Source organism: Gadus macrocephalus, chromosome 15 (assembly GCF_031168955.1).
Source record: "Gadus macrocephalus chromosome 15, ASM3116895v1".
NCBI lineage: Eukaryota > Metazoa > Chordata > Actinopteri > Gadiformes > Gadidae > Gadus > Gadus macrocephalus.
The window spans coordinates 9,385,432-9,408,315 of record NC_082396.1 but is presented as its reverse complement, the minus strand read 5'-3'; the positions used below and the strand labels follow the sequence as shown (position 1 = coordinate 9,408,315).

Genomic DNA, 22,884 nt, shown 5'->3' with positions numbered 1-22,884 from the left:
AACACAAGTAAGCCTGACAGTTAGCCTGCCACCGACCAGGTTAGTTTGGTCGGATAAATGGCCATGGTTACTTAGCGGAGATCCCAAGTCAAGTAAATGGAACGGAACTCCAAACTGAAAGTAGCGAGGTTCAGCAAATAAGCCCGGTTTTGCATTTAGCTAGGTTGATGGATTACCCCTCTGGTCTTGCAAGTTCACATTGTTTATGAAATATATTAACTTTAATATCTGCATGGTCTCACAAGGCTGTGTTTAGCAGTTGCAGTATGAAAACACATACCTTTGACTGCATCTGTCCTATTTTGTTTGACATCCATATTCAAACCAAATAATTAAACGTTATGTAATTAGGGAGATTGTTAGGCATCGGTTGGCAGCATGTCATTCAAAATGAATGTTATTTTTTAAAAGGCTCACATTGGTGTTAAGTAATTGGAAAAACCTATAAAACCTTGAATGGAAAACACCATGTCATTTTGAATTAGTTTTATTGGTATTTATTTCAGACAATGTATAATTTGCTTCAGTTCTGATGTAAAGCAGCCTACATCCAGCATTTGATTAATAGATTAACATCATGCTGTTTAAACATTAATATTTTCACAGTGTTGATGTATATCATCAGGTTTCCAAAGGGCTATTGCAAAACATTGTAAGCATTTGACCATGTCTTGTTTACCGATGACATGGTCATGATGTTTAATTCTCATCTTGTCTTTGGTCACAACTGGTCTTTTGCCTCAACGACGTCTATTGGTTTAGTTTTCTCATCTTCAACCTTCCCATAATCACCACCATTCAAACTGGAGGTTGAAATATCTTGATCATGGCCTGAGGGTTTGGTCTTCTCGACCTGAGACGATTCAGTGGTCCGGCATTTAGAAGGCTCTTCACTAGACTTGAGGTCTAGTGAGCTTGGAGATGTTTCTGTTTTCTGGATTGTGTTGCTTGTTTCTTCACTAGATTTTGGCAGCCCTTGGTAAATTTCGGTTTTTGGGATTGAGCTACTTGTTAGACCCTGCTGTGATTCTTTGACATCTTCTGTTTTCTCCACCTTCACCTCAGACCAACCACTGGTTTGGCTTTCAGTAGCTGATCCACTAGAAAAGATTGGTGCAACAGGCTTTTGAGAGGTTTCTGACTTGCAGATTGTGCTGCTTGGTATCTCCTGTTGTAATGCTTTGACATCTTCAGTCTTCTCCACCTTTGCCTCAGAGTTTTCAGTTTCAGTTTTTTTTAGCGTGGTGCTTCTTTTCTCTTGCTCTGATTCTTTGAGATCTACAGGGTTCTCTGCCTCAGACGCCCCAGTGGTTTGGCTTTCAGAAGGTTCTCCACTAGATTTTAATGGGACTTCAGGCTCTTGAAAAGTTTCAGTTTTCTGAACCGGGCTTCTTATCTCCTGCTCTAATTCTTTGAGATCAGCAGTTTTCCCCTCCTTCACATCAGAAAAACCAATGGGTTGGCTTTTAGAGGCTTCTCCACCAGACTTGGGAGGTTCTTGAGAAGTTTCAGTTTTCTGAACTGGGCTGCTTGTTATCTCCTGCCCTGATTCTTTGAGGTATACTGTTTTCTCAACCTCTATATCTGATGTCTCACTGGGTTGAATTTCTGATAGCTCTTCAACACACTTGACTGGGACTTCAGGGGCATGAGAAGTTTCTGTTTCCGTTTTCCAGACTGGGCTGCTTGATATCTCCTGTTGTAATACTTTGACATCTGCAGTTTTCTCCACCTTTGCCTCAAAGATGCCAATAGGTTGGTATTCAAAAGGTTGTCTACTAGCCTTGAGAGGTTCTTGAGATGTTTCTGTTTTCTGGACTGTGCTACTTGATACTTGCTCCTGCTGTGATTCTTTGACACCTTCAGGTTGGTCCACCTGCACCTCAGACGATCCGGTGGTTTGGATTCCAGAAGATTTTCCACTAGGCTTGAGGCTGTCTTTAGGCTCTTGTGGTGTTTCTGTTTTTTGGACAGGGTGGCTTGTTATCGCCTGTTGTAATTCTTTGTGATCTGCAGTTTTCTCCACCTCTGAAATATCATGGATTAGGCTTTCAGAAGGATCTCCACCAGACTGCAGGGGGACGTCAGGTACTTGAGATATTTCAGTTTTCGGTTCATGGACTGTGCTGCTTGGTATCTCCTGTTTTAATGCTTCGACATCTTCAGTCTTCTCCACCTTTGCCACAGGTGATACTATGGGTTGACTTTCAGAAGGTTCTGCACTAATCTTGAGAGGTTTTTGAGAAGTTTCTGTTTTCTTGAGCAGGTTGTTGGTTTTCTCCTGCTCTAATTCCTTTTGATCTACAGTCTTCTCTGCCTCAGATGCCCCACTGGTTTGGCTTTCAGAAGGTTCTCCAGTAGACTTAAAGGGGACTTCAGGCTCTTGCAATGTTTCAGTTTTCTGAACTGGGCTTCTTATCTCCTGTTCTAATTGTTTGAGATCAGCAGTTTTCTCCACCTTCACATCAGAAAATCCAATGGGTTTGCTTTCAGAGGGTTCTCCTCTGAACTTGGGAGGTTCTTGAGAAGGTTCAGTTTTCTGCACTGGGCTGATGGTTTTCTCATGCTCTGATTCTTTGAGGTATACAGTTTTCTCTTCCTCTACATCAGATGTCTCACGGGGTTGAATTTCAAACTGCTCTTCAATAGACTTGACAGGAACTTCAGACGCATGAGATGTTTCTGTTTCTGTTTTCCGGGCTGGGCTGCTTGATATCTCCTGTGGTAATGCTTTGAAATCTGCAGTTTTCTCCACCTTTGCCTCAGAGATACCAATGGGTTGGTATTCAGCAGGTTCCCCACTAGGCTTGAGAGTTTCTTGAGATGTTTCTGTTTTCTGGACTGTGCTACTTGTTACTTGCTCCTGCTGTGATTCTTTGACACCTTCAGGTTGGTCCACCTTTACCTCAGACGATCCACTGGTTTGGCTTTCAGAAGATTTTCCACTAGGCTTGAGGCTGTCTTTAGGCTCTTGTGGTGTTTCTGTTTTTTGTACAAGGTGGCTTGTTATCTCCTGTTGTAATTCTTTGTGATCAGCAGTTTTCTCCACCTCAGAAATATCATGGATTAGGCTTTCAGAAGGATCTCCACCAGACTGCAGGGGGACGTCAGGTACTTCAGATATTTCTGTTTCCGTTTCATGGACTGTGCTGCTTGGTATCTCCTGTTTTAATGCTTCGGCATCTTCAGTCTTCTCCACCTTTGCCACAGGTGATACTATGGGTTGACTTTCAGAAGGTTCTGCACTAATCTTGGGAGGTTTTTGAGAAGTTTCTGTTTTCTTGAGCAGGTTGTTGTTTTTCTCCTGCTCTAATTCCTTTTGATCTACAGTCTTCTCTGCCTCAGATGCCCCACTGGTTTGGCTTTCAGAAGCTTCTCCAGTAGACTTTAAGGGGACCTCATGCTCTTGCAATGTTTCAGTTTTCTGAACTGGGCTTCTTATCTCCTGTTCTAATTGTTTGAGATCAGCAGTTTTCTCCACCTTCACATCAGAAAATCCAATGGGTTGGCTTTCAGAGGGTTCTCCTCTAAATTTGGGAGGTTCTTGAGAAGATTCAGTTTTCTGGACTGGGCTGATGGTTTTCTCATGCCCTGATTCTTTGAGGTATACAGTTTTCTCTTCCTCTACATCAGATGTCTCACGGGGTTGAATTTCAAACTGCTCTTCAACAGACTTGACAGGAACTTCAGACGCATGAGATGTTTCTGTTTCTGTTTTCAGGGATGGGCTGCTTGATATCACCTGTGGTAATGCTTTGAAATCTGCAGGTTTCTCCACCTTTGCCTCAAAGATACCAATGGGTTGGTATTCAAAAGGTTCCCCACTAGGCTTGAGAGTTCCTTGAGATGTTTCTGTTTTCTGGACTGTGCTACTTGTTACTTGCTCCTGCTGTGATTCTTTGACACCTTCAGGTTGGTCCACCTTTACCTCAGACGATCCACTGGTTTGGCTTTCAGAAGATTTTCCACTAGGCTTGAGGCTGTCTTTAGGCTCTTGTGGTGTTTCTGTTTTTTGTACAGGGTGGCTTGTTATCTCCTGTTGTAATTCTTTGTGATCAGCAGTTTTCTCCACCTCAGAAATATCATGGATTAGGCTTACAGAAAGATCTCCACCAGACTGCAGGGGGTCTTTAGGCACTTCAGATATTTCTGTTTCCGTTTCATGGACTGTGCTGCTTGGTATCTCCTGTTTTAATGCTTCGGCATCTTCAGTCTTCTTCACCTTTGCCACAGGTGATACTATGGGTTGACATTCAGAAGGTTCTGCACTAATCTTGAGAGGTTTTTGAGAAGTTTCTGTTTTCTTGAGCAGGTTGTTGTTTTTCTCCTGCTCTAATTCCTTTTGATCTACAGTCTTCTCTGCCTCAGATGCCCCACTGGTTTGGCTTTCAGAAGGTTCTCCAGTAGACTTTAAGGGGACCTCATGCTCTTGCAATGTTTCAGTTTTCTGAACTGGGCTTCTTATCTCCTGTTCTAATTGTTTGAGATCAGCAGTTTTCTCCACCTTCACATCAGAAAATCCAATGGGTTGGCTTTCAGAGGGTTCTCCTCTAAATTTGGGAGGTTCTTGAGAAGATTCAGTTTTCTGGACTGGGCTGATGGTTTTCTCATGCCCTGATTCTTTGAGGTATACAGTTTTCTCTTCCTCTACATCAGATGTCTCACGGGGTTGAATTTCAAACTGCTCTTCAACAGACTTGACAGGAACTTCAGACGCATGAGATGTTTCTGTTTCTGTTTTCAGGGATGGGCTGCTTGATATCACCTGTGGTAATGCTTTGAAATCTGCAGGTTTCTCCACCTTTGCCTCAAAGATACCAATGGGTTGGTATTCAAAAGGTTCCCCACTAGGCTTGAGAGTTTCTTGAGATGTTTCTGTTTTCTGGACTGTGCTACTTGTTACTTGCTCCTGCTGTGATTCTTTGACACCTTCAGGTTGGTCCACCTTTACCTCAGACGATCCACTGGTTTGGCTTTCAGAAGATTTTCCACTAGGCTTGAGGCTGTCTTTAGGCTCTTGTGGTGTTTCTGTTTTTTGTACAGGGTGGCTTGTTATCTCCTGTTGTAATTCTTTGTGATCAGCAGTTTTCTCCACCTCAGAAATATCATGGATTAGGCTTACAGAAAGATCTCCACCAGACTGCAGGGGGTCTTTAGGCACTTCAGATATTTCTGTTTCCGTTTCATGGACTGTGCTGCTTGGTATCTCCTGTTTTAATGCTTCGGCATCTTCAGTCTTCTTCACCTTTGCCACAGGTGATACTATGGGTTGACATTCAGAAGGTTCTGCACTAATCTTGAGAGGTTTTTGAGAAGTTTCTGTTTTCTTGAGCAGGTTGTTGTTTTTCTCCTGCTCTAATTCCTTTTGATCTACAGTCTTCTCTGCCTCAGATGCCCCACTGGTTTGGCTTTCAGAAGGTTCTCCAGTAGACTTTAAGGGGACCTCATGCTCTTGCAATGTTTCAGTTTTCTGAACTGGGCTTCTTATCTCCTGTTCTAATTGTTTGAGATCAGCAGTTTTCTCCACCTTCACATCAGAAAATCCAATGGGTTGGCTTTCAGAGGGTTCTCCTCTAAATTTGGGAGGTTCTTGAGAAGATTCAGTTTTCTGGACTGGGCTGATGGTTTTCTCATGCCCTGATTCTTTGAGGTATACAGTTTTCTCTTCCTCTACATCAGATGTCTCACGGGGTTGAATTTCAAACTGCTCTTCAACAGACTTGACAGGAACTTCAGACGCATGAGATGTTTCTGTTTCTGTTTTCCGGGCTGGGCTGCTTGATATCTCCTGTGGTAATGCTTTGAAATCTGCAGTTTTCTCCACCTTTGCCTCAGAGATACCAATGGGTTGGTATTCAGCAGGTTCCCCACTAGGCTTGAGAGTTTCTTGAGATGTTTCTGTTTTCTGGACTGTGCTACTTGTTACTTGCTCCTGCTGTGATTCTTTGACACCTTCAGGTTGGTCCACCTTTACCTCAGACGATCCACTGGTTTGGCTTTCAGAAGATTTTCCACTAGGCTTGAGGCTGTCTTTAGGCTCTTGTGGTGTTTCTGTTTTTTGTACAAGGTGGCTTGTTATCTCCTGTTGTAATTCTTTGTGATCAGCAGTTTTCTCCACCTCAGAAATATCATGGATTAGGCTTACAGAAAGATCTCCACCAGACTGCAGGGGGTCTTTAGGCACTTCAGATATTTCTGTTTCCGTTTCATGGACTGTGCTGCTTGGTATCTCCTGTTTTAATGCTTCGGCATCTTCAGTCTTCTTCACCTTTGCCACAGGTGATACTATGGGTTGACTTTCAGAAGGTTCTGCACTAATCTTGAGAGGTTTTTGAGAAGTTTCTGTTTTCTTGAGCAGGTTGTTGTTTTTCTCCTGCTCTAATTCCTTTTGATCTACAGTCTTCTCTGCCTCAGATGCCCCACTGGTTTGGCTTTCAGAAGGTTCTCCAGTAGACTTTAAGGGGACCTCATGCTCTTGCAATGTTTCAGTTTTCTGAACTGGGCTTCTTATCTCCTGTTCTAATTGTTTGAGATCAGCAGTTTTCTCCACCTTCACATCAGAAAATCCAATGGGTTGGCTTTCAGAGGGTTCTCCTCTAAATTTGGGAGGTTCTTGAGAAGATTCAGTTTTCTGGACTGGGCTGATGGTTTTCTCATGCCCTGATTCTTTGAGGTATACAGTTTTCTCTTCCTCTACATCAGATGTCTCACGGGGTTGAATTTCAAACTGCTCTTCAACAGACTTGACAGGAACTTCAGACGCATGAGATGTTTCTGTTTCTGTTTTCCGGGCTGGGCTGCTTGATATCTCCTGTGGTAATGCTTTGAAATCTGCAGTTTTCTCCACCTTTGCCTCAGAGATACCAATGGGTTGGTATTCAGCAGGTTCCCCACTAGGCTTGAGAGTTTCTTGAGATGTTTCTGTTTTCTGGACTGTGCTACTTGTTACTTGCTCCTGCTGTGATTCTTTGACACCTTCAGGTTGGTCCACCTTTACCTCAGACGATCCACTGGTTTGGCTTTCAGAAGATTTTCCACTAGGCTTGAGGCTGTCTTTAGGCTCTTGTGGTGTTTCTGTTTTTTGTACAAGGTGGCTTGTTATCTCCTGTTGTAATTCTTTGTGATCAGCAGTTTTCTCCACCTCAGAAATATCATGGATTATGCTTTCAGAAGGATCTCCACCAGACTGCAGGGGGACGTCAGGTACTTCAGATATTTCTGTTTCCGTTTCATGGACTGTGCTGCTTGGTATCTCCTGTTTTAATGCTTCGGCATCTTCAGTCTTCTCCACCTTTGCCACAGGTGATACTATGGGTTGACTTTCAGAAGGTTCTGCACTAATCTTGAGAGGTTTTTGAGAAGTTTCTGTTTTCTTGAGCAGGTTGTTGTTTTTCTCCTGCTCTAATTCCTTTTGATCTACAGTCTTCTCTGCCTCAGATGCCACACTGGTTTGGCTTTCAGAAGGTTCTCCAGTAGACTTTAAGGGGACCTCATGCTCTTGCAATGTTTCAGTTTTCTGAACTGGGCTTCTTATCTCCTGTTCTAATTGTTTGAGATCAGCAGTTTTCTCCACCTTCACATCAGAAAATCCAATGGGTTGGCTTTCAGAGGGTTCTCCTCTAAATTTGGGAGGTTCTTGAGAAGATTCAGTTTTCTGGACTGGGCTGATGGTTTTCTCATGCCCTGATTCTTTGAGGTATACAGTTTTCTCTTCCTCTACATCAGATGTCTCACGGGGTTGAATTTCAAACTGCTCTTCAACAGACTTGACAGGAACTTCAGACGCATGAGATGTTTCTGTTTCTGTTTTCCGGGATGGGCTGCTTGATATCTCCTGTGGTAATGCTTTGAAATCTGCAGGTTTCTCCACCTTTGCCTCAAAGATACCAATGGGTTGGTATTCAAAAGGTTCCCCACTAGGCTTGAGAGTTTCTTGAGATGTTTCTGTTTTCTGGACTGTGCTACTTGTTACTTGCTCCTGCTGTGATTCTTTGACACCTTCAGGTTGGTCCACCTTTACCTCCGACGATCCACTGGTTTGGCTTTCAGAAGATTTTCCACTAGGCTTGAGGCTGTCTTTAGGCTCTTGTGGTGTTTCTGTTTTTTGTACAGGGTGGCTTGTTATCTCCTGTTGTAATTCTTTGTGATCAGCAGTTTTCTCCACCTCAGAAATATCATGGATTAGGCTTACAGAAAGATCTCCACCAGACTGCAGGGGGTCTTTAGGCACTTCAGATATTTCTGTTTCCGTTTCATGGACTGTGCTGCTTGGTATCTCCTGTTTTAATGCTTCGGCATCTTCAGTCTTCTTCACCTTTGCCACAGGTGATACTATGGGTTGACTTTCAGAAGGTTCTGCACTAATCTTGAGAGGTTTTTGAGAAGTTTCTGTTTTCTTGAGCAGGTTGTTGTTTTTCTCCTGCTCTAATTCCTTTTGATCTACAGTCTTCTCTGCCTCAGATGCCCCACTGGTTTGGCTTTCAGAAGGTTCTCCAGTAGACTTTAAGGGGACCTCATGCTCTTGCAATGTTTCAGTTTTCTGAACTGGGCTTCTTATCTCCTGTTCTAATTGTTTGAGATCAGCAGTTTTCTCCACCTTCACATCAGAAAATCCAATGGGTTGGCTTTCAGAGGGTTCTCCTCTAAATTTGGGAGGTTCTTGAGAAGATTCAGTTTTCTGGACTGGGCTGATGGTTTTCTCATGCCCTGATTCTTTGAGGTATACAGTTTTCTCTTCCTCTACATCAGATGTCTCACGGGGTTGAATTTCAAACTGCTCTTCAACAGACTTGACAGGAACTTCAGACGCATGAGATGTTTCTGTTTCTGTTTTCCGGGCTGGGCTGCTTGATATCTCCTGTGGTAATGCTTTGAAATCTGCAGTTTTCTCCACCTTTGCCTCAGAGATACCAATGGGTTGGTATTCAGCAGGTTCCCCACTAGGCTTGAGAGTTTCTTGAGATGTTTCTGTTTTCTGGACTGTGCTACTTGTTACTTGCTCCTGCTGTGATTCTTTGACACCTTCAGGTTGGTCCACCTTTACCTCAGACGATCCACTGGTTTGGCTTTCAGAAGATTTTCCACTAGGCTTGAGGCTGTCTTTAGGCTCTTGTGGTGTTTCTGTTTTTTGTACAAGGTGGCTTGTTATCTCCTGTTGTAATTCTTTGTGATCAGCAGTTTTCTCCACCTCAGAAATATCATGGATTAGGCTTTCAGAAGGATCTCCACCAGACTGCAGGGGGACGTCAGGTACTTCAGATATTTCTGTTTCCGTTTCATGGACTGTGCTGCTTGGTATCTCCTGTTTTAATGCTTCGGCATCTTCAGTCTTCTCCACCTTTGCCACAGGTGATACTATGGGTTGACTTTCAGAAGGTTCTGCACTAATCTTGAGAGGTTTTTGAGAAGTTTCTGTTTTCTTGAGCAGGTTGTTGTTTTTCTCCTGCTCTAATTCCTTTTGATCTACAGTCTTCTCTGCCTCAGATGCCCCACTGGTTTGGCTTTCAGAAGGTTCTCCAGTAGACTTTAAGGGGACCTCATGCTCTTGCAATGTTTCAGTTTTCTGAACTGGGCTTCTTATCTCCTGTTCTAATTGTTTGAGATCAGCAGTTTTCTCCACCTTCACATCAGAAAATCCAATGGGTTGGCTTTCAGAGGGTTCTCCTCTAAATTTGGGAGGTTCTTGAGAAGATTCAGTTTTCTGGACTGGGCTGATGGTTTTCTCATGCCCTGATTCTTTGAGGTATACAGTTTTCTCTTCCTCTACATCAGATGTCTCACGGGGTTGAATTTCAAACTGCTCTTCAACAGACTTGACAGGAACTTCAGACGCATGAGATGTTTCTGTTTCTGTTTTCCGGGCTGGGCTGCTTGATATCTCCTGTGGTAATGCTTTGAAATCTGCAGTTTTCTCCACCTTTGCCTCAGAGATACCAATGGGTTGGTATTCAGCAGGTTCCCCACTAGGCTTGAGAGTTTCTTGAGATGTTTCTGTTTTCTGGACTGTGCTACTTGTTACTTGCTCCTGCTGTGATTCTTTGACACCTTCAGGTTGGTCCACCTTTACCTCAGACGATCCACTGGTTTGGCTTTCAGAAGATTTTCCACTAGGCTTGAGGCTGTCTTTAGGCTCTTGTGGTGTTTCTGTTTTTTGTACAAGGTGGCTTGTTATCTCCTGTTGTAATTCTTTGTGATCAGCAGTTTTCTCCACCTCAGAAATATCATGGATTAGGCTTTCAGAAGGATCTCCACCAGACTGCAGGGGGACGTCAGGTACTTCAGATATTTCTGTTTCCGTTTCATGGACTGTGCTGCTTGGTATCTCCTGTTTTAATGCTTCGGCATCTTCAGTCTTCTCCACCTTTGCCACAGGTGATACTATGGGTTGACTTTCAGAAGGTTCTGCACTAATCTTGAGAGGTTTTTGAGAAGTTTCTGTTTTCTTGAGCAGGTTGTTGTTTTTCTCCTGCTCTAATTCCTTTTGATCTACAGTCTTCTCTGCCTCAGATGCCCCACTGGTTTGGCTTTCAGAAGGTTCTCCAGTAGACTTTAAGGGGACCTCATGCTCTTGCAATGTTTCAGTTTTCTGAACTGGGCTTCTTATCTCCTGTTCTAATTGTTTGAGATCAGCAGTTTTCTCCACCTTCACATCAGAAAATCCAATGGGTTGGCTTTCAGAGGGTTCTCCTCTAAATTTGGGAGGTTCTTGAGAAGATTCAGTTTTCTGGACTGGGCTGATGGTTTTCTCATGCCCTGATTCTTTGAGGTATACAGTTTTCTCTTCCTCTACATCAGATGTCTCACGGGGTTGAATTTCAAACTGCTCTTCAACAGACTTGACAGGAACTTCAGACGCATGAGATGTTTCTGTTTCTGTTTTCCGGGATGGGCTGCTTGATATCTCCTGTGGTAATGCTTTGAAATCTGCAGGTTTCTCCACCTTTGCCTCAAAGATACCAATGGGTTGGTATTCAAAAGGTTCCCCACTAGGCTTGAGAGTTTCTTGAGATGTTTCTGTTTTCTGGACTGTGCTACTTGTTACTTGCTCCTGCTGTGATTCTTTGACACCTTCAGGTTGGTCCACCTTTACCTCAGACGATCCACTGGTTTGGCTTTCAGAAGATTTTCCACTAGGCTTGAGGCTGTCTTTAGGCTCTTGTGGTGTTTCTGTTTTTTGGACCGGGTGGCTTGTTATCTCCTGTTGTAATTCTTTGTGATCAGCAGTTTTCTCCACCTCAGAAATATCATGGATTATGCTTTCAGAAGGATCTCCACCAGACTTCAGGGGGACTTCAGGTACTTGAGATATTTCTGTTTCTGTTTCATGGACTGTGCTTCTTGGTAACTCCTGTTTTAATGCTTCCACATCTTCAGTCTTCTCCACCTCTGCCACAGGTGATACTATGGGTTGACTTTCAGAAGGTTCCGCACTAATCTTGAGAGGTTTTTGAGAAGTTTCTGTTTTCTTGAGCAGGTTGTTGGTTTTCTCCTGCTCTAATTCCTTTTGATCTACAGTCTTCTCTGCCTCAGATGCCCCACTGGTTTGGCTTTCAGAAGGTTCTCCAGTAGACTCAAAGGGGACTTGAGGCTCTGGCAATGTTTCAGTTTTCTGAACTGGGCTTCTTATCTCCTGTTCTAATTGTTTGAAATCAGCAGTTTTCTCCACCATCATATCAGAAAATCCAATGGGTTGGCTTTCAGAGGGTTGTCCTCTAAACTTGGGAGGTTCTTGAGAAGGTTCAGTTTTCTGGACTGGGCTGATGGTTTTCTCATGCTCTGATTCTTTGAGGTATACAGTTCTCTCTTCCTCTACATCAGATGTCTCACTGGGTTGAATTTCAAACTGCTCTTCAACAGACTTGACGGGGACTTCATACGCATCTGATGTTTCTGTTTCTGTTTTCCGGGCTGCGCTGCTTGATATCTCCTGTGGTAATGCTTTGAAATCTGCAGTTTTCTCCACCTTTGCCTCAAAGATACCAATGGGTTGGTATTCAAAAGGTTCCCCACTAGGCTTGAGAGTTTCTCGAGATGTTTCTGTTTTCTGGACTGTGCTACTTGTTACTGGCTCCTGCTGTGATTTTTTGACACCTTCAGGTTGGTCCACCTTCACCTCAGACGATCCACTGGTTTGGCTTTCAGAAGGATCTCCACTAGACTTGAGAGGGAGATCTGGCTTTTGAGATATTTCTGTTTCCATTTCATGGATTGTGCTGCTTGCCTCATCCAACTGTAATTCTTTGAGCTCTTCAGTGTCCTCCACCCTTACCTCATAAATACCACTGGGTTGCATTTCAGACAGTTCTCCACTAGACTTGAGTGGGACTTCAGGCTCTTGTGGTGTTTCTGTTTTTTGCACAATGTTGCTCGGTATCTCCTGCTGTGATTCTTTGCCATCTGCAGCTACAAGAGTCTTCTCCAATGGAACTTTTAATTTTAGAAGTTTAGTTTCTTCTTGATTATCTTCAGACTTTTTATCAATTTCTACATTTTGAGGATCTGTACCAAGAGTTCTCTCTGTCCCTTCACTCTGAATTATAGGCTTTACTGTGTCTGTTTCACTGATTGCTATTGCTGCTGGTTCTGTGCCGCTAGCTTCCATTAATTTGCTCTTAGATGGGCTTGGATGGACATGGCCTATGATATTTGACAGGTTCTCTGGGTCTACTGCTATCTCAGAGGAATTACCCAACTTAATGTCTGTTGTCAAATAAGTGTGTTCGTCGATGGCATAATCTGACAAAGAGAGAGACCCATCTACATGTCCAGATGGTTTGTGATCTCCCTCATCCATGGTCACAACTGACCTGGTTTCCAATTCTGGTCTTATTGAAGGAACTTTCTCTGCTGGTTTTTCCTTCACTGCCTCGAAAACGTCCATCATTAACATCTCTCTTTCAGAATCGTCCTTGTCTTCCGCCATATGCTCTAGGGTTACTTTGGGTTGCAATAGTTCTACCTCCATAGTGTGCTCTGTAATAGGATTGGATTCGACATCAGCAACTTTCTGTACTATTTCTACCTTTACTTGATCAAGGATATCAGATAACACAAGGTCACTCTGTGAATCGTTCACTCCTACTGTATCTTCTAAGGGTTCTGTGGGTTTTAGCTGTTGTTCCTCCTCAAACTTCATATCAGATTGTGGTTTTATTAAAGCAACACTCTCAATTGGTTCTACCTTTACTGCCTCAACAATATCAGATACATCTTCATCTCTCAGTGAATCTTTCTCTTCCTTTGTTGCTACTGTATTTTTTGTTAGGGCTTCTGTCATTTGTGACTGTTCACCCTCCATGGCGACCTCTGACAAGGTCTCTGATTCTGGTTTTAGTGAAGTCACTTTCCTTACTGGCTCTACCTCCAATGTGGGAACAATATCAGTAAGCTCTTGATCTCTGACTAAATCTTTATCTTTCTTTGCTTGAAATGTATTCTCTAGGGTTTCTGTAGTTTTTAATAGTTGATCCGCCACAGTGACTTCTGAGCTGGTGTCAGATTCTGGTTTAAAGGAAACCACTTTCTCTGTATTTTCTACTTTTAATGTTTCAATACTTTCAGATAACTCTTGATCTGTTACCGAATCTTTGACTTCCTTCTCTTCTGTATGTTCTAGGGTTTTTAACAATTCATCCTGCTTGGTCTCCTCTGAGCTGGTATCGGGGACTGAAGGGGCATCCTTCTTAATCTTCACTTCATCAACAATAGCAGATACCACCGGCTCTCTCATTGAATCATTGTCCTCCTTGGCTGATACTATATGTTCAAAGGTTTCTGTGGTTTGTAACACTTCACCCTGCATAGTGACTTCTGACCTAGTATCATATTCTGGTTTTAAGGAAGCACCTTTCTCTACTAGTTCTAACTTCCCTGCCTCAACAATATCCAAAACCTCTTGATGTCTGATTAAATCTTCTTCTTGCTTTGCTTCTACTGTCTTTTCTAGGGTTTCTGTGGCTTTTAACAGTTGATCCACTATTGTTACCTCTGACCTGGTATACGATTCTGGTTTTAAGGAAACTGCTTTCTTTACTGGTTCTACTTTCACTGTGACAACAATATCAGATATCTGTTGGATATCATCCCTCGATAATGCTGTACTTTCTAAGGTGTCTGTGTCTTTTAACAGGTCTGTCTTAATAAGGAGCTCTGACTTTGTATCAGATTCTGGTTTTAAAGAAGCAACGTTCTCTTGGGTCTCTTCTGCCTCTTTTTCTACATTGTCTGCTGACTCACTTCCATCCATAACTCCATCTATATCTCTGCTCTCTTGTTGGCTGGTTTCCTCTGCTCTGCTTGACTGTTCGCTAGGTTCACTACATGGCAATTGTATTTGTGTTTGAATGTGTGTTTCTTCATCACAGCTCACCACACCTTCCTCATCCTCCTCTTCACTCTGTTCTACCCCATGATGCTGCTCATCGTGACGCTCCGGCACACCTTCCTCCTTTGGACTATCTTCCACACCCTCACCCTCCTCTTCTTCTTCATCCTTTCTCTTCCTCCCACTCTCACTTTTGACATATTTTTCCTCTTTTTGATCTCCCCGATTCATCTCTTCCTCCTCTTCTTCCGAGCCAGTCTCTTCAAACTCGGACATCTCTATTTCCCTGGTGGTTTCGGTGACGATCTCCTCCACAAACTTGTAGTGGGGCTTCTGGGTCTTCCTCTGCTCCCCCAGACAGGGCAGGGTGTAGATGGGGGACTGTCTGTAGATGTAGGGGGCGGGGAGTTGCTGCTGGGAGTCCGAGACGGCCGAAAGACGACTCTCCTCGCCTTCCAGGAGTTTTCTGTCATGCAAAAGGAAGATGAATTGTCTTAGTTGATACGTCCGTTCACACAGTGATATTTGTCTTCATCCTAGCTAAAATGTTAGGCATTTTGATTAAAATATTTTAGTTCAGGATTTGCCTCCGTCTTACCTGTAAGAGAGTATTTCCACATCCAGAGCCATTTTCACATTCAGTAGGTCGTGGTATTCTCTCAGGTGACTCGACATGTCAAATTTGATATTGATGAGCTCGTTTTCTAGCTCTTTGATAGTGTCCTGAAGAAACAATGGAAACTTTGTAATTTACACTTCCCCAATATAAATATGTTATAAATTATTAGTTGTGGAAATGTTATATTATTATAATAATCTTATGTTATTTACACATTTTGAGGACTATATTTAAATATATGGCTTTTAGGAGCATATAGAATAGCATTTACACATGTTCTTTATTTATATTAAAAATAAAGCAAAAACGACACTCACATTTCAATAAACGTATCATCGGTACTTATAATAGGTCTATTTACATTTAGGTTTATAAATGCCCTGAATATGTACCTTACCTGATAATGAATGATTTCCTCGTTATGGCATTCCTCGATCTCGCGAAGTTGCCTTTCCAGAGCTTCTCGTGTTCCTTTAACGCAGTCCAGCTCGACACTCTTGCTCTGCAGTCTCTTCCTGTATTCCTGGATCTCCAGCTTGGACGCCTTCAGCGCCTCGCGCTTCATTTCAGTCGCCTCGGTTAACTTTGAAACCTGGATGTGATAACTTTCCTCCGCCTTGTGGAGGTCGGACACGGCGTGGTCTTCCAGCTGTGCCCGGATATCCCGGAGTGCGGCAGTGAGTTCGGGACACCCAAACTCGCTCGCTCTAACAGAGGCTCCTTCTTGCGCATCGTTGAGTTGTGCGATCAGCTGTGACACCTCAGAGTCGTGGTTCCTCTTCAAAGCGTCGATTTCCTCAGAGATGGCCTGGGACTTCTTGTCGAGCTCAAGTTTGGCCCGATACGCGTCGTCGATGTCCCTTTTCAAGAGGACGATGTTGGTCTCGGCGTCAGCTCTGACGCTTACCTCGGTGTCGTATTTGTCCCTCAGGTCGATCAGGTCCTGCTCCAGGGTCTGGTGCTCTACCTCGATCTGGTGTTTCTGGTGTGTGATGTCACGCAGCAGCTTTCGCAGGTCCTCCAGCTCGGGTCCGAAGGTCTGCTGCAGAGACGCCGGGGTCTGCTCTTTCTGTCGGATGTCCTCGATCTCTCGTTCCAGCAGCTCGTTCTGGTGCTCCAAGTGACGCACCTTCTCGATGAAACTCGCGAAACGGTCGTTCAGGCCGTGAAGCATCTCTTTCTCGTTCGTCTTCGTTGTCTTCGTTGGAAACGTAGCGGTGACATTGTCTTTCCAATCGTAGTCCCCCATCATGGGGGTACCGCTCTGCGATGCTGCAGTGGTGGTGGGCTTGTAGTGAACATATTCGGCTGGAGTTGTTCGATCACGCAACCCCGGTTTTCGCTCCATCCTGTGGCTCGATACGGTGTATAAACTACAGGGTGCTTCTTTTGGGCTTTTATACCTGTCACTATCCGCAAGGTGTGCACAATTGAACTGTCCATGGTGCTGAAAATGTATGGACTCAGCGATCTTAATATAGCCTGAAGTGGGAACGCGTTGCTTGGCCACTTCTCACCAACACTGTTCGTTTAGACGCATATCATTTGACCTAAACTGATGCCAATACGTTTTTGTGTTTGTTTGATGTATGTTTATCCCTTGTGACTTCAGGACATAGACCTAATATGGCATATTATTGACACGTATTATGACTTAATATTGAGTTTCTAAGCAGTGACACAAACAAACAGGATCTCTCTCACTGTAAGGCATAATATACAGCACCTTCAATGTGAGGCCTTTATCATGCATTTGTTGATGTGGTACACTAATGAATACCTTATGTATCAAGCTTGGATTTAGGCCAACTTTTCCAACAATAGAGTGCAAGGATTCCATTACAACAAACGATTAATAGCCCCTTGGAGAACACTAACAGAGCTTATGGACATTGGATTATTCAAGGGCTTACTTTAATGGGCCGATGAAATCATTTTATTTGTTCGTGAAATACCTCCCCTTCGAGACTGACAGACCAATAACCAAGACAAGTTCATTCATTGTCTTCTGATTTATTTTGTCACTGTGATAACAGAAAGAAATATCAGAGAGCCCATAAAGTTTTTGTGTTTTGACATTCATTCATTTTGTTTAGCATCAATGATATACTATATTATCAACTTAATGTATGGAACTGGAATGCTTGAGTAGTTTGGGAGATCAGCGCTTGAAGGCCAGGGTGAGGCCGTCCCCTATGGTGAGCATGCTCAGATCGATCCGCTCGTCCTTGTGGAGCTTCTTGTTCAGGGCGTCCAGATTCTGGGAGACGAGGTCGTCCGCGGCCGGGTTCACCACCAGTCCACTCCACAGCACCTTTAAAGGAACAGTTTAGTTGGGGTGAGCACCAACAGGTGTCATACATATTTGGCCTGTTAAGCCCTTTGAGACTGTAATGGTGATTAAGGGCTATACAAATACAATTGAATTTAATTGAACAACGCACTTTGTTACTACTTGGTGCGGTGATGTCTTACTGAAAATATTTGCCAACCCAAGTTCTTACATCCACACCTACAAAATGTCAAAGTGAATGTACATGCATCACTCATGCACAAAGTGGTTAGTGCTCGTGACTATGAATCATAAGGCTTTTGTGTACACACACACACACACACACACACACACACACACCTTTCAGACCTAACCTAACCTGTCGATCATTTATCCAAACAGTGTGATAATCGTCCTCAGTAATAAACGATTAACCGAGTCCAAATACCAGCAATTGCTGCTGAATGTATTTGGTTCAAATATCATTATAAAATTACGACTTACGTTTTTCTTGGGATGTTTGTAAGATAGAGCAAGCAAATTTAAGGAATCACTATGCACTCTTGTATCTTGTGATGTCATTGGCTATTATTTAGGACATTTTGGGGAGGTGAAAGTATTTCTTTAAGGGGTTTCATTGTTTTATTGGAGGCAACACTAACGTTGTCGATGGCGATGATTCCTCCTTTTCTAACCAGTTGAAGACTCCTCTCATAGTAGCCGTCATAGTTGTTCTTATCTGCGTCTATGAAGATGAAGTCGTAGGTTCCCGCCTCGCCCGCAGCGATCAGCTCGTCTGGATACACATACAAATTAAATTAAATCAAAAATAAGGAGCGCATGTTGGTAAGCTCAAGTTTATTGAATATATATGGAAATGTTGTGTCGTACATTGCATGAAAATTACCATCAGGAGATCTGGTTTAGCCATTACAAGCCATCTCCAAAACCACCCTAGTGACATCACAGGTGGGAGTGTCTTGGTGGCCACACCTATGTGTGATGTAACTATAGGCTAGATTTTGAAATGGCAAGTAATGTGATAAATATCAAATAATAATCAACATCAGACCTGTGCCCTATACCACGAAGCTCGCTGAACATACCCAGGCTTTCTTGGGAAAACCTGGCTCGACAGAGCCGCAACTCGCAATCAGAGTTAAATGGTACCACGAAGCTCACTTTAGATTCAATTAGTAGAACCTGGTTTTCCGCTTTAGGTTCAGTGCGCGTTCACATGAAAGGGGCGTTTTTTGCGTCATTTTTCTCACCTTTACGATAGATCAAGCAGTCTATATGAGTATAAGTGAAAAGATTCTGCATATTGTCTGTAAAATAACTATGCCAAATGCAGAATTGTTCGCCATTAATCCAAATAGAATGATGATGATTTAAAAATGCATAAGCAACGTCCATCCTACCTTATTCTATCATTTAGGGAATTCACTTTAAATACACCCTATTTAAGAAATGTATCGCATGTTTTCGACCGCTGAGAGGTAGCGGCTGTAGCGTAGTGGATTAGTATAAGACCCGAACGCCAGCGACCGGGGTTCAAATTCGCCGGTCTATCATCATGCATTTTACCCCCATAGATGTGGTGCCAGCACGGCCTTGAAAATATGGGTTCAAGTTCGAAATAAGCACAAAAATATAATTCCATAAGCTTTAGTGAATAAGTATTCCATATGCATGAGAATTAGGACTTTTTAAGCTTCACATAAATTCGCGTCACTTGGGAGTCGAACCCCCCGCGCAGAAATTCAAGACTGACGCTCTACCTCCACTCTAGCGCTCTGTCACTGAGACACAATGCGCATTGTCTACATAAGGTCCAAAAGGACGATCAAATAACGAACACCCTCTGATGAGAATCTGTATCTCTCATGTAGAACCCCAATTTCGTTGTTTGCACAATGACAATAAAGTCTGAAATCTGAATATCGTCAGACAATGCCAAGGGATCGGTTCTGTCCCGTAAAACCCTTGTCTCCGGAGAGACGCCTGTACGAGAAGTGCGCCGGGGTCCACGGGAACACCCACAAATGGTGACGCCATTGTCAGAGGAGGGGCTAGGAAGCTGCTCACGCCGATTTAAGTAGCCGATCTCCGGCTAGACTAAGCCGAAAAACTGCTCCCGACCAGGTTTGGTTGCGAGCATAAGTCACCATGGTGATACAGCGACGCTAAAAGAGATCGACTTTCGTGGTACAACTAACCCAGGCTTGGAGCTCAACATACCTCGCTAACCCTCTAAGCGAGCTTCGTGGTACAGGGCCCTGGTTGTAAAATAGGAATTCCATTAATAATCAACAAACCCAAAGTTTGCATAGCCGGTTGAATACGAACATCGATTTTACTTTCCACACCAGCCTATGAGACAGAGACAAACAACAAACAGTTCACGCGGGTTAGGAAATGATATTAAAGATGCATTGCTTTAGAGAAAGAGTTACAGGTTTCTATTTCATCTTGACGAGGGCCTGAGGAGCATGGATTTGTGCTTGTCATTGCATCTTCACTCGTGAGATGGCACTTTGCGCTCTCTCTCTCTCTCTCTCTCTCTCTCTCTCTCTCTCTCTCTCTCTCTCTCTCTCTCTCTCTCTCTCTCTCTCTCTCTCTCTCTCTCTCTCTCTCTCTCTCTCTCTCTCTCTCTCTCTCTCTCTCTCTCTCTCCTCACCCACGGAAGCAGTTTGTTCGGACCTGCTGACCCACCCACTGAGCGCCCCGTGACTGTGTGGGTTTCTAATCAATCTCCCCAAATTATTATACGCTGATTTAGTACTACCCATGGGAGGCCTTCCAATTGAACATTGATTTTGAATGCAGTGGCACACTCTTTAACTCAAGACATTTGTTGGATTGGTTTGCGCTGTTCTGTAAAATTGAGATAGTCACCTCTTTGAAAAACGGCCTGGCAATGTCCACATAGGCATTTTCTATCTCACAGGCCACCACACGTCCATTCTCGGGAATAGACAAAGCCATGTTCAGTGCATTGTACCCTGTGTACATTCCTGTAATGAATAAATCAATCAAGACACATCAAACACTACAACAATAATTGTTTAATGAAATCACATAGGTTACGTGTGTGTAATCGGCTACTCACCAACTTCGAGAGTTTTGTTGGCTTTAATGAGTTTCATGAGATTTCCCATGAACTGGGCCTGTTCTGTGGCAACAAGCATTATATTCCACCTGTCCTCTAGAGTTCTCTGAAAGTAAGAACATTTACAATAAATAACTTGACGTGATCACCTTAAGATTTGCCAATATATTAATTCCCTATGGTTAATTTCATTATTATACTCAGGGGTGTACATAACTGGCACGCATCCGCGCCCATAATCAGGGATTCGTAACGTCACTTGTGTCACTACCGCGCTTTTGCGAAACCGTCAGGTCATCCAAACAAAACTACACGTGTATGTTGTCACCACTCAATGGAGTAGACTGCTGTGTGAGATTTAGAAAAAAAAAAATACATTGAGCAGGTACTTTGGCGTTTCGCCACCTGCAAAGAAAAGGCTAACGGAATCGGAGCAGAGGAAAATAGTTGTTTTTTTCGAAAAGTGACTCAAAGATGTGCCAAATGATGAGCGCACTGAAAATGCGCTCCGTGCGCTGTGCACCGTGCACACACTGGAGAACAGACTCAGCTGATCGCACCGTTCCTTACTGTGAGACATCCAATCGCTCCGGAGTCAAGCTGCTGCGGTTTTTATTTCCAAAAAGGTGGTGTGCTTAAGAAGTTTTGTATTGAAAATGGGATCTTCTTTGTGAAACTGGGTACGTTTCATTACGTCAGTAATTAAATAAATGCAACGTATGGGATGAGAACCAAACACCATCTCCCGGTACTCACCTGAGTAACTCATTTAAAAAGGTATGTGCATCCCTGATACTACATCATCAGTAAGCCTACTTCTATTATTTAGGCATCCATTGCACTTTGCAGACCCCTAGTGGCGTAAAGGCAGAGCTGAAAGGAAGCACGAGTTTTTTTTCTCTCGCTTGAACTGATGGCTGGTGGCCAGAACCGTAAAGTAAAGATACGTACTTGCTTGAGTTTAGCGAGTACTGGATGTTCTCTGAGTGAGTTGTTCACTACATACTGAAGGACGGGGTCATCTTTCCCCCCGCTGTGGCTCTTTCCAGGAAAGGCAGACATGACGTTCACGCCTTTTCCCCAAAACAACAGCAAAAACAAATACAACAATGTGACACCGCAAGTGCTAAAATGTGGCAGTTAAAGGCAGAGCTCTTCCTCTAATCACTATTAATCTTGCGCAGACTATATCCAGCGATTATCACTACTTGGACTTCAACGTTGATGTGGACTTTTGATACAGATTTTTCTTATTTGACCGCGCCCCGGAAACGCTACACTTGACCACGTCCTCTTTTGCCTTTCTTTATGTCAGCATTAATAGAATCTGATATTAATATATTATTATATTTTTATTACCATTCAAATATTATAGGCCTACTCGTATTTAATTAATAATCCTTTTGTTTTTACATAGGCTTCATAATAATAAAGACGCTAGATCTTACATCAACAAAGACAACACGTTATAGATATAACCAGCAACATGCAACCAATTGACAACAACCGTAGGCTTATAGATCAACAATACACTACACACTTATGGACAATGACAACGTAAACACTATAGACAGCTATTAGATAACACCAACAATATAGTAGCCTACACATTTAGAGACAACTGTAAAGTAGGCTACACAAATTGTCAGAACTTACCTATAAGAGCAACAGCAAGTCCACTGCAAAATAATAGTTTCATACCTTGTGCCATAGTTAAGAAGAGTTTTGAACAGCTTTCAGCACTGTGGCCTCTTCAAACCGCCCTTCGTTCTGTATTTATAATGTATTTGCTCAGGATTGAGTAATGTGGGAAAATCCGGTCAATACTATCAAGCCTTGTGATGCAAAGGCTGATTTAGGTACTTTGGGGGTAGAATATATAAAGAATGGCGATCAAGAAAAAAGAGTATTGCAAAATTGACTCCTTATTTTCAATAATCAACACGGTTGATTGGCACCAGTATAGAGATGATACAATAGATAATTCTAAAGGCTAAGTCCCCTTGTCCCCTTGTACCGTAGGCCTACTGTCCAAGGCCAACCAACACCGGGCAATTTGTTTGTTGTTTGTGCAATATTGGGTAAATATGGAAAAATTCCAAGGTTTAAAACTGTTACATTGAATATAGTAGAAAAAGCTAATAAGGGTGAGTTCAACTGTGTGTGGAAATCGACATGTGTAGAAAAAACAAAAGATTATACTATACACTATAAAAGTAGATATTGATTAACTATCTAAATAGACAGTTAATCTAATTAGCACTAACTCAAAACGCTGTGTCGAGTTTTTGACATTATTATATTTACGGGCCTATGGAAACCACGTGAAACGAAAACAAAACATATTTGGTTATTCATAATCACCATATAGTTAATTATTATGTTTTTTCAAGATATTCATGACATGTAATGTCATGAATATCTGGAAAAATACAATGTATCACTACAAAAACAAATAATCAACCTTTACAATTTCTAACTGAAATGGTCTGCACTTAGCAGTGGCTGCCTAAGGCTGCCTCTCTTAAACCAATGTTGACATAAATGTCAACGTTTGG

At 42.8% G+C, this 22,884-nt stretch overlaps 2 protein-coding genes across 3 annotated transcripts; both read right to left on the bottom strand.

The window, feature by feature from the left end:
• Positions 1–471: 471 nt before the first annotated feature.
• LOC132473651 (titin-like) lies at positions 472–16,404 on the bottom strand. Its single transcript, XM_060073860.1, has 4 exons — positions 15,340–16,404; positions 14,922–15,046; positions 6,146–14,789; positions 472–4,222 (listed from the first exon to the last, which is right to left on the bottom strand). The coding sequence occupies exons 1-4, from the start codon at positions 16,288–16,290 to the stop codon at positions 722–724; spliced, it is 13,221 nt and encodes a 4,406-aa protein (XP_059929843.1). The 5' UTR covers positions 16,291–16,404; the 3' UTR covers positions 472–721.
• Positions 16,405–16,939: 535 nt separating this feature from the next.
• comtd1 (catechol-O-methyltransferase domain containing 1) lies at positions 16,940–22,141 on the bottom strand. Of its 2 annotated transcripts, none has more exons than XM_060073278.1 (7): positions 21,983–22,141; positions 21,278–21,399; positions 20,327–20,432; positions 20,113–20,231; positions 19,533–19,587; positions 17,877–18,010; positions 16,940–17,256 (listed from the first exon to the last, which is right to left on the bottom strand). In XM_060073278.1, the coding sequence occupies exons 1-7, from the start codon at positions 22,035–22,037 to the stop codon at positions 17,104–17,106; spliced, it is 744 nt and encodes a 247-aa protein (XP_059929261.1). In that variant the 5' UTR covers positions 22,038–22,141; the 3' UTR covers positions 16,940–17,103. The 2 variants fall into 2 exon arrangements, with proteins under 2 accessions (XP_059929261.1, XP_059929262.1); XM_060073279.1 differs by having other exon boundaries at positions 22,028–22,052.
• Between the last annotated feature and the right edge of the window lie 743 nt (positions 22,142–22,884).

Excerpts from the sequence above, each read along its gene's own strand:
- comtd1 (XM_060073278.1), bottom strand. The coding sequence starts at position 22,037 with ATGGCACAAGGTATGAAACTATTATTTTGCAGTGGACTTGCTGTTGCT. Across the intron at positions 21,400-21,982 it reads ACTTGCTGTTGCTCTTATAG|GCGTGAACGTCATGTCTGCC; the intron begins GTAAGTTCTGAC and ends TTTGGGGAAAAG. Across the intron at positions 20,433-21,277 it reads TACTCGCTAAACTCAAGCAA|AGAACTCTAGAGGACAGGTG; the intron begins GTACGTATCTTT and ends TCTTACTTTCAG.
- LOC132473651 (XM_060073860.1), bottom strand. The coding sequence starts at position 16,290 with ATGGAGCGAAAACCGGGGTTGCGTGATCGAACAACTCCAGCCGAATAT. Across the intron at positions 15,047-15,339 it reads AGGAAATCATTCATTATCAG|GACACTATCAAAGAGCTAGA; the intron begins GTAAGGTACATA and ends TTGTTTCTTCAG. Across the intron at positions 4,223-6,145 it reads AGTCTGGTGGAGATCTTTCT|GTGAAGAAGACTGAAGATGC; the intron begins GTAAGCCTAATC and ends CCTGTGGCAAAG.